Below are 9,394 nucleotides of genomic sequence, written 5' to 3' on the forward strand. Positions count from 1 at the left end.
TTGGCCTCCGGAGCCGCCCGCGCGAGCGGCCCGGGAGGGAGAGAGGTGGACATATTTCTTCCAAATGGAATCTTAGCAGCTATCCTGCTAACTTAAAAAAACAACAACAAGAAACCTAACCAGAGCTCCGCGCAGTTCGCGGCGTCCCAAAAGCTTGATCTGAACTTTGTCGTGACAATATTTTGAACTGCGTAAACTTATTCAATTCTCAAAAAAAAAAGTGCGCCAGAAGGCTTTTCCATATAAAAATAAATCTGACCTGGCACGCGCTGGCGCTGCTGGTGTCGTCTTCCTCCTCTTCCAGCAGACGCCGCCGTCCCCTTGTCCACATCCATCTCCATCTCCATCTCCTTCCTTACTCGCCACCCCCACCCCATTCCAAAACCCTAAACCCCATCCCAAACCTCACCGCCCCCACCGACGCCATGCAGTCCCTGGCGCTCACATCCCCCTCTCTCCCCGCCGCCGCCCCCACCCCCGCCTCCGGCCGCCGCCTCGCCACGCGCGTCCGCGCCGCCGCCGTCTCCGACGAGCCCAAGCTCAATAAGTACAGCGCGCGCATCACGGAGCCCAAGTCGCAGGGGGCGTCGCAGGCCGTGCTCTACGGCGTCGGCCTCACCGACGCCGACCTCCGCAAGCCGCAGGTCGGGGTCTCCTCCGTCTGGTACGAGGGGAACACCTGCAACATGCACCTGCTCCAGCTCGCCGAGGCCGTGCGCGACGGAATACGCGACGCCGGCATGGTCGCCTTCCGCTTCAACACCGTCGGGGTCAGCGACGCCATCTCCATGGGTACCAGGGGCATGTGCTACAGCCTCCAGTCGCGCGACCTCATCGCCGACAGCATAGAGACCGTCATGGGGGCGCAGCACTACGACGCCAATATCTCAATCCCTGGGTGCGATAAGAACGTCAGTGAGATCCCTATACTGCCTACTGTTGTTATCCTTCCTACCTAACTCAACAGCGATTAGGTCTTCTGAAAATCTGCAATCTGTTCTTCACTGCTCTGTTATAGTAGAGATGAAACTGCAGCTCTGGCCACGGTGGTATTACAAATCTCATGTATTTTAGCCCAGCGCTGGAAAACGAAACAATATTAACCGGGTCTGTCTTCAGTTGTGCCAAACCATGGTTCCTAGTTTTGGTAACATCACAATCCTTTCTGCTGTCAGGATTTTTCTCTGAAATGGGTGTACTGCCCCACCTTGTTTGAGAATGAAGTTGGGAGTTTTATCTCGGTTTTTGTGTATGTTTTCCATTTCATCACGAACAAAATCAGTGGAACAAGTTTCTAGTTTCATATGCGTCTGCTTTACTGTAATGTTTAAGAATGAGAAAACACTCATGTTTTGTACCTTTCCAGTACTTCAATTTATCTCATGTCTTACCTTGTACACAAGTGGGGCTTATAGAATAACTATGATATCTGGATGTTTGTTGTGTCTGAATTTAGTGGCACTTCGCATTGCAGATGCCAGGTACAATAATGGCAATGGGACGGCTAAATCGACCAAGTATCATGGTTTATGGTGGAACCATTAAGGTAATCTTACCCCTATTTTCTTGTTATAAATCTACTGACTACACATGCGGGAATGCTCTTTGTTTCGTGTTTTACTAGTCTGTAGATGTGACTCAGAGTTATGATGAAACCGAACTGTTTCTGGGACACATAAATGGTTCCGTTTATAAATAACAATTGAATGGAGCTATTCATGCTGGAAACACAGTTTGGTGTAACTATGTGTGCTGTTAAATGTGTGTCGGTTCAGTATTGTTTTTACATGTTTCTGATAATTTTCTGACTTTGAGATTTTATTTGTGCAGCCTGGGCACTTTCAGGGCAATTCATATGACATAGTATCTGCATTCCAGGTAAGTGTATCACCTTTTTACGTTCGTCAACTCGGTTTCTTTTTTACACGCAGCTGCTTATGCAGCAATGTACAAATTATGCTTACTTATTTTCATGTGCTATATGCAGAGCTATGGAGAATTTGTTAGTGGATCAATCAGCGACGAGGAAAGAAAGAATGTGCTCCGCAACTCATGCCCAGGAGCAGGTGCTTGTGGCGGTATGTACACAGCAAACACAATGGCATCTGCTATTGAGACAATGGGCATGAGCCTTCCATACAGGTGCAAATAACATCTGGAAACTTCTTATTAATTCTAGGCAAAGCATTGTGTTTCCTCTTAACCATTTCACTTTGATTTGACTTCATGGATTGACTAAAATTATTATCATTTCGTCTGTGTTTTATTTATCAAAGCTCTTCAACCCCTGCTGAAGACCCATTAAAGTTAGACGAATGCCGTCTTGCTGGGAAGTATCTCCTAGAATTGTTAAAGATGGATTTGAAGCCTAGAGACATTATAACTGAGAAGTCATTGCGGAACGCAATGGTTATTATCATGGCACTTGGTGGGTCTACTAATGCTGTACTGCATTTGATTGCTATTGCCAGGTGGGTTATCATCTTCTTGTCCATTTTTTATTTCTTAATTAGACAAATGCTCATTGCCTTCCCCTTTCAGGTCTGTGGGTTTGCAATTAACTCTTGATGATTTCCAGAAGGTCAGCGACCAAGTTCCTTTTCTTGCAGATCTTAAGCCTAGTGGAAAGTATGTCATGGAGGATCTGCATAAGGTAAATACTCGCTAAACTTGATTTCACTTCGTTCTGGTTTGACCACACATAATGAAGTTGAAAATTTAAGGACTTAAGCCAATCGAGGAAACCTAACACTAGTGTTAATCACTAAGTTTCTAGAATGTAAGTTGTATTAACACTTTTACTGTACACTTGTTGGAATCATGTTCATAGAAAACCATGCAAATAATTTATGCTTGTAATGACATTGTAGATTGGCGGAACACCTGCAGTAATTCATTATCTCTTGGAACAAGGTCTTCTTGATGGGGATTGTATGACTGGTGCGTACAGTCAATGATCGTCCATCATGTCATGTAGGAACTCCTTTTTATAGACTAATGACATGTATTTTCTTCTTGCCCTTCAGTCACTGGAAAAACTCTAGCGGAAAATGCTAAAATATTCCCACCTTTATCGGAAGGACAGGTAAAGCTCAATCCTGAGTTCTTCAGCCCACTCCATCTCCTTGAGTACTAATGTTTGTACACATGTTATTTGACTCAGCAAATAATACGACGGCTCGACAATCCTATCAAATCGACTGGGCATATACAGATACTTTATGGCAATCTTGCACCAGAAGGTTCAGTAGCAAAAATAACCGGCAAGGAGGGACTGTTTTTCTCAGGTGTTCTTTCGCTCCTTCCATTTTTCAATCGTTGGAAGCCTTTATAATGTGCAGATTTTAATTTTTATTTATCAAATGACAGGTCCTGCACTAGTTTTTGACGGTGAAGAATCAATGATTACATCTATATCAGAAAACCCAGCAAATTTCAAGGTAATGTGTGCAATTAACTTTGTAAGGCCATGATTCAGAAGAGGTGATTTTGGACATGCAATTGCTCTCTCTCTCTCTCTCTCTCTCTCATATCGAAATTTCCTCAAGTCAATTATCTGCAGTTGGTTCAACGTATAACTTCGTTTTTTCATCCTTTTCAATGTAATAGCTGTTTTGATTCATTCAGTTATGCTGGTAGTTTACCAGGGCAAGTCTCGTACATTCTCTCATTAAGTATTTCATTGCCACGATGGTTATAAAACAGGGAAAGGTTGTACTGATCCGAGGAGAAGGACCAAAAGGAGGTCCCGGGATGCCTGAAATGTTGACTCCAACAAGTGCAATAATGGGGGCTGGTCTTGGGAAGGTAATGCTACCACATGCATGCCATTGTCAGAGTTGTATTTCTGGTTTTTATGTGCCCTTAATAATTGCAATAACATAAGAGCACTGCTATTTTATATCTCACCTAGTTAGTGACATACTTTACCCATTCTTGGAAGTAGAGCTGCTAATGCAAATCGTACATCTGGACAGCTCCATATGTTCGTTCTGCTATGCTTCATAGCTCCTGAAAATTTCGAAATTTCAAGGCAAACAATCTTGGGCTTTCTTGAACATATTACCACTTACATTGCTCTTCAAAATCTTGACATTGATTTGTTCTTCACATTTGAATGCTCTAGAGCTTCCTTGCAACCTCCTTTTGTCTCTGTTTTTCTGTCCATGCCGCGCCTATGTGCCGCTCAGCACGCATGCCATGAAGTCATCTTGCTTTCTTCGGATAACCTATTAGTTTTTTTTTGCGACAGTTGACGAATATTTAACTATTGTTTAATCTTTACTACAGGAGTGTGCCCTGCTGACAGATGGTAGATTTTCTGGGGGGTCGCATGGATTTGTTGTGGGCCACATATGTCCTGAAGCACAGGTACTGTGTTGTAATACTCCCAATGGTTACAAGATTAATCTAGTGTGTAATTTTCAATTTTTTCTCTTGTGGCAGTTCAACTTCTTTCAGTAGTATACAAGTTAGGGTCACCGAAAAATAACCACTGAAAATATCCTATGAAAATTGGTTATTTACGATGTACAATGATCCTTGTTAAGCATCCATGGCTGAGTGGTTAAAGCGCCCAACTCATAATTGGTAAATTTGCGGGTGTGTTATTCACAAGGTAGCTGTTTTCAGGAAGGAGGCCCAATTGGTCTTGTTGAGAATGGCGATACAATCACGATCGACGTCGGAAAGAAAGTAATTGATGTTGATTTGACAGAAGACCAGCTCGAACAAAGGCGAAGGAAATGGCGCCCGCCCCCACACAAGGTTACTAGTGGAGCACTATGGAAGGTACCCAGTTCAAGTACCGGCATTCCTGATGGTGCAATGTTGACCTTGTATAAACATCTCTCGTTTCCTTTCTTTCTTGCAGTACATAAAGCTCGTGTCTTCAGCCTCAAGCGGGTGCGTCACCGACGAATAGGGTCCATCCTATATTGTGCTAATTCGAGTAAAGTTTGCGTCCCTATAGCAGAAATCGATTCGTTTAAGGGCGTTTATTCTTGCAAGTGTACTTTTTGGTAGTAATGGTAGCTGTGGGACAATAAAGGTGCCCGTTTCCAGTGGCTTGATGAAGGCCAGAGGGAAGTGGTGAAAAAGAATAATGATCTAGCGTTGTTGTGGTGGAGAATTAGACAGCTTCGAGTTTATCCTTGGGACGCCCAAATTCATGTGAAACTTGGAGCTGCTTTGTTTGGTCAAATGATTATTTGAATCATCTGCAGCATCTGGTTGGTGTGCCGAAATTCTGTGGCCACGCCTTCAAGGCAGCTTAACGTTTTTTTTAGGATATCAGCTTAACATCCTGTCTAGTTGGTTGTCATTCAATGGGAAATGTGTGTGTGTGTGTGAGAGATGCCCTAGAAAGGTGCAACCGTCCGGACCGCGAAAGCGAGACAAAAGTGTGTAGCCCATCAAAAACCCGTCACCCCGCCCCTCCTGTGCTTTCCTTTCGATGCACGTGCCGCTTACCGTGCCGTATTTATGCCGGACCAGAGCACGCGGAGGTCGACATTGATGTCTTGATGTGACCGGAGGGAGGGAGGACGGCATTGACTGACGTGACCTTTCGGCAATCGTTGCTTCAATGTAGACGTAGGTTCTCGAGGAATCAACTCCGGCCGCTGAGCCGCATTGAAGCGGCCGACCTTGAAGCGGCCGATCGGCCCTTCGCATGGCCTGGCCACGGCTATTTAAGCCGCCCTCGGGCACCCTCCACATTGCATCCTCCTCCTCGCCGCACCCCCTTCCACATCTTCGGTGATGGGCGCATTTATGCCGGACCAGAGCACGCGGAGGTCGACATTGATGTCGTGATGTGACCGGAGGGAGGGAGGACGGCATTGACTAACGCGACCTCTCGGCAATCGTTGCTTCAATGCAGACGTAGGTTCTTGAGGAATCAACTCCGGTCGCTGAGCCGCATTGAAGCGTCCGACCTTGAAGCGGCCGACCGGCCCTTCGCATGGCCTGGCCACGGCTATTTAAGCCGCGCTCGGGCGCCCTCCACATTGCATCCTCCTCCTCACCGCACCCCCTCCACATCTTCGGTGATGGGCAAGTCTTGGGCGTCGGCGTCGGCAGGCGGTTCTGGGGCGGGATCTGGCAGTTAGTGGAGACGCCGCCCTTAGACTCCGGGGCCGCCGTCCTCGTCGGCTGGGTGCGACTCAATGCGGGTGGAGATTGTCATCTCCTCCTCCGGCGACGAGGAGGACCAGGCGACTAGCAGTCGCCACCGTAGTTCGCGCCAACGGTGCCGGGCCAGGTCTAAGGCGGCACTGACGCGGAGTTCAAGGAGCAGATGTAGCTAATGCTCCGTCGGTGAAAGCGCATGTTTACTCCCAGAGGAGGGTGAATGGGAGATTTCTTAGAAATTCGTCAAACTTTGATGAATTTGACGAAGATCAGAGTGAAGAAATAGAAACACAAGGCAACTAATTCATCACAATAGCTGAAAGCATGCATGCACGATACATATAGGTGAAGAACATGCAATCATACAAACATACAAGCATGAGGAGGATGACTTGAAGAAATGAAAAGCAGCACGAAGAAATTCTTTAGTTCAAATTCTTTACAGGATCGATCACAAATTCTTCAGCAGCGGAATAACGTAAAGGTAAGGATGAGGAATTTGAAACCAGGTAGGCTCGGTGAAGACACATCGATTTGGTAGACCAGTTCCAGTTGCTGTATCAACTGTACGTCTGGTTGAGGCGACTGAGATGAACTCAGAGGACACTTAGTCCTCACTGTATTCCTCTTGAGCCAAGGTCACTTAGACCTTGCCCAAACACTCATGATAAGCCTTCGAGGTAGACTTTCAAAACCTTCACAGACTTGTTCACCGACACACCACAATGACTCTTGGGTGCTCAGAACTTGACGCCTAACCGTCTGGAAGAATGAAAGTCTTGAAAGGTAACAGGCCTCAAATCACTCATATCAATCTCTTCAGTGATGCTCAATCACTTTGCCGCTGGTTGGGTTTTTCCTCACTTAGGATTCTCTCAAAGTCGTCAGAGAATGGGTTGCTCTCAAATGACAAGTGTCAAGTTCTCTCTAAAGGAGCCAACCGACAAGTGGTTATGGGGGTGGCTATTTATAGCAAGGGGGCAACTAGACATGAAATGTCATAAATTCCCTTCTCAGACATGACCATTGTCAGGATAAGGATCCACTCGACAGCTGGCACGCAGCGCAGCAACGGTCGGAAATTTAACTCTCAATTTCATCGGGGCACTCAATTTCCTCACGTTAGGCAGATCGCACTGACGAAATCCTGACTCCTGAGCCTAGCCAAATTCGTCAACGACCAGATGAACTTCGTCACTGTCGCTAGCAAATTTGTCAGCTGTTCCGGAGATTTCCAAAGGCTTCACTCGAAGCGGCTTGTCTATGTATAGGTTTGAGCATCACTTTGGAAATGTGAACTATGATTCACCTAGACTACCTTTAACAGTATGGTATGACTCAAAACTAAGAAGAAATAAACTATGAAAACAAAAGTCTTTAAGCTTCAAAGTCTTCACATCAATTTCTTCAAAGGACGTACCAATTTCTTCACTTGAAGAAATACATTTTTAGGGGTCGTCTTCCATGGGTTAAACCAAATCTTCAGGGACTATAACTCCCGTGTATACTCATTAACACATTAGTCCCTCAACCCATTTGTCTTCAATACTCCTAAACCACTAATTAAGGAGGCACTTGATGCATTTACAATCGCTTCGTCGTCCACACCAATGACCCGACTCCGCCATCGGGGGCGCTTCTCCCCGTGAAGCTGGAGCCGACATCCCCTCCACGCTCTCCGCCATCAGCATCAGCGGTGTCCAAATCGGACACCGTGTCAAGGAAGAGCGGCTCTCCCCGCCCCCCGACACACCATGAAGGAAGAGCGGCTCTCGTCGCCATCACGGCGCACCGTGAAGGTGGAGTGCCACTCTCCGCTGCCTCGCCTCGTCGTCACGGAGGAGTGCCGCTCGCCGCCACCCCTACCCAAGGCACATGATAAAGGAACATGCTAAAGTTTTGGTCTATCCTTTGCCTCAAAAGGATTTGGCTACCTTGCTGCACTTTTGTTACCATTACCGTTACTTGCTCGTTACAAATTATCCTGCTATCAAACTACTCGTTACTTATAATTTCAGTGCTTGCAGAGAATACCTTGCTGAAAACCATTTGTCATTTCCTTCTTCTCCTCGTTGGGTTCGACACTTTTACTTGTCGGAAGAACTACGATTGATCCCCTATACTTGTGGGTCATCAAGACTCTCTCCCCCTCTCTCTCGGTGGCGCCGGAGTGCCACCGGGGGAACCATCGCCGCGGTGATCGTCTTCATCAACATGACCATCTTCATCACCTTCCCCATATCTTTTAAGCGGTCCACTCTCCCGCATCCCGCTGTAATCCCCTACTTGAACATGGTGCTTTATGACACCTATTATGATCCAATGATGTGTTGCCATCCTATGATGTTTTGAGTAGATTTCTTTTGTCTTTTGGGTTGATTGATGATCTAGATTGGTTTGAGTTGTATGTTTTATTTTGGTGCTGTCCTATGGTGCCATCTGTGCCGCGCACACGTGAAGGATTCCCGCCGTAGGGTGTTGCAATACGTTCATGATTCGCTTATAGTGGGTTGCTAGAGTGACAGAAGCTTAAACCTGAGTAAGGGGGTTGTTGCTTATGGGATAAATGTTGGGAAACGTTGCACGAAAAACAAAAAAATTCTACGCACATGCAAGATCTATCAAGGAGATGCATAGCAACGAGAGGGGAGAGTGTGTCTACATACCCTCGTAGACCGTAAGCGGAAGCATTTCACACGCGGTTGATGTAGTCGAACTTTCTTCGTGATCCAACCGATCTAGTATCGAACGTACGACACCTCCGCGTTTAGCACATGTTCAGCTCAGTGATGTCCTTTGATAACCCACAAGTATAGGGGATCGCAATAGTTTTCGAGGGTAGAGTATTCAACCCAAATTTATTGATTCGACACATGGGGAGCCAAAGAATATTCTCAAGTATTAACAGTTGAGTTGTCAATTCAACCGCACCTGAAAGACTTAATATCTGTAGCAAAGTATTTAGTAGCAAAGTAATATGGAAGTAACGGTAATAGTGGCAAAAGTAATATTATTGGTTTTGTAGTGATTGTAACAGTGGCAACGGAAACGTAACTAAGCAAAGATCAACATGTGAAAAGCTCGTAGGCAATGGATCAATAATGGATAATTATGTCGGATGCGATTCCTCATGTAACAGTTATAACATAGGGTGACACAGAACTAGCTCCAGTTCATCAATGTAATGTAGGCATGTATTCCAAATATAGTCATACGTGCTTATGGAAAAGAACTTGCATGACATCTTTTGTCCTACCCT

The 9,394-nt window shown here is 45.8% G+C and overlaps 1 protein-coding gene across 1 annotated transcript; it reads left to right on the plus strand.

The window, feature by feature from the left end:
• The first annotated feature begins 312 nt into the window (after positions 1–312).
• Positions 313–5,218, plus strand: LOC125520479 (dehydratase family). Its single transcript, XM_048685420.2, has 14 exons — positions 313–911; positions 1,475–1,546; positions 1,831–1,878; positions 1,988–2,142; positions 2,277–2,471; positions 2,542–2,653; positions 2,871–2,940; positions 3,027–3,085; positions 3,164–3,287; positions 3,370–3,440; positions 3,706–3,807; positions 4,291–4,371; positions 4,633–4,791; positions 4,874–5,218. The coding sequence occupies exons 1-14, from the start codon at positions 426–428 to the stop codon at positions 4,922–4,924; spliced, it is 1,785 nt and encodes a 594-aa protein (XP_048541377.1). The 5' UTR covers positions 313–425; the 3' UTR covers positions 4,925–5,218.
• Positions 5,219–9,394: the final 4,176 nt, after the last annotated feature.

Source organism: Triticum urartu, chromosome 7A, assembly GCF_056163025.1.
Source record: "Triticum urartu cultivar PI428250 chromosome 7A, HENAU_Tu73, whole genome shotgun sequence".
NCBI lineage: Eukaryota > Viridiplantae > Streptophyta > Magnoliopsida > Poales > Poaceae > Triticum > Triticum urartu.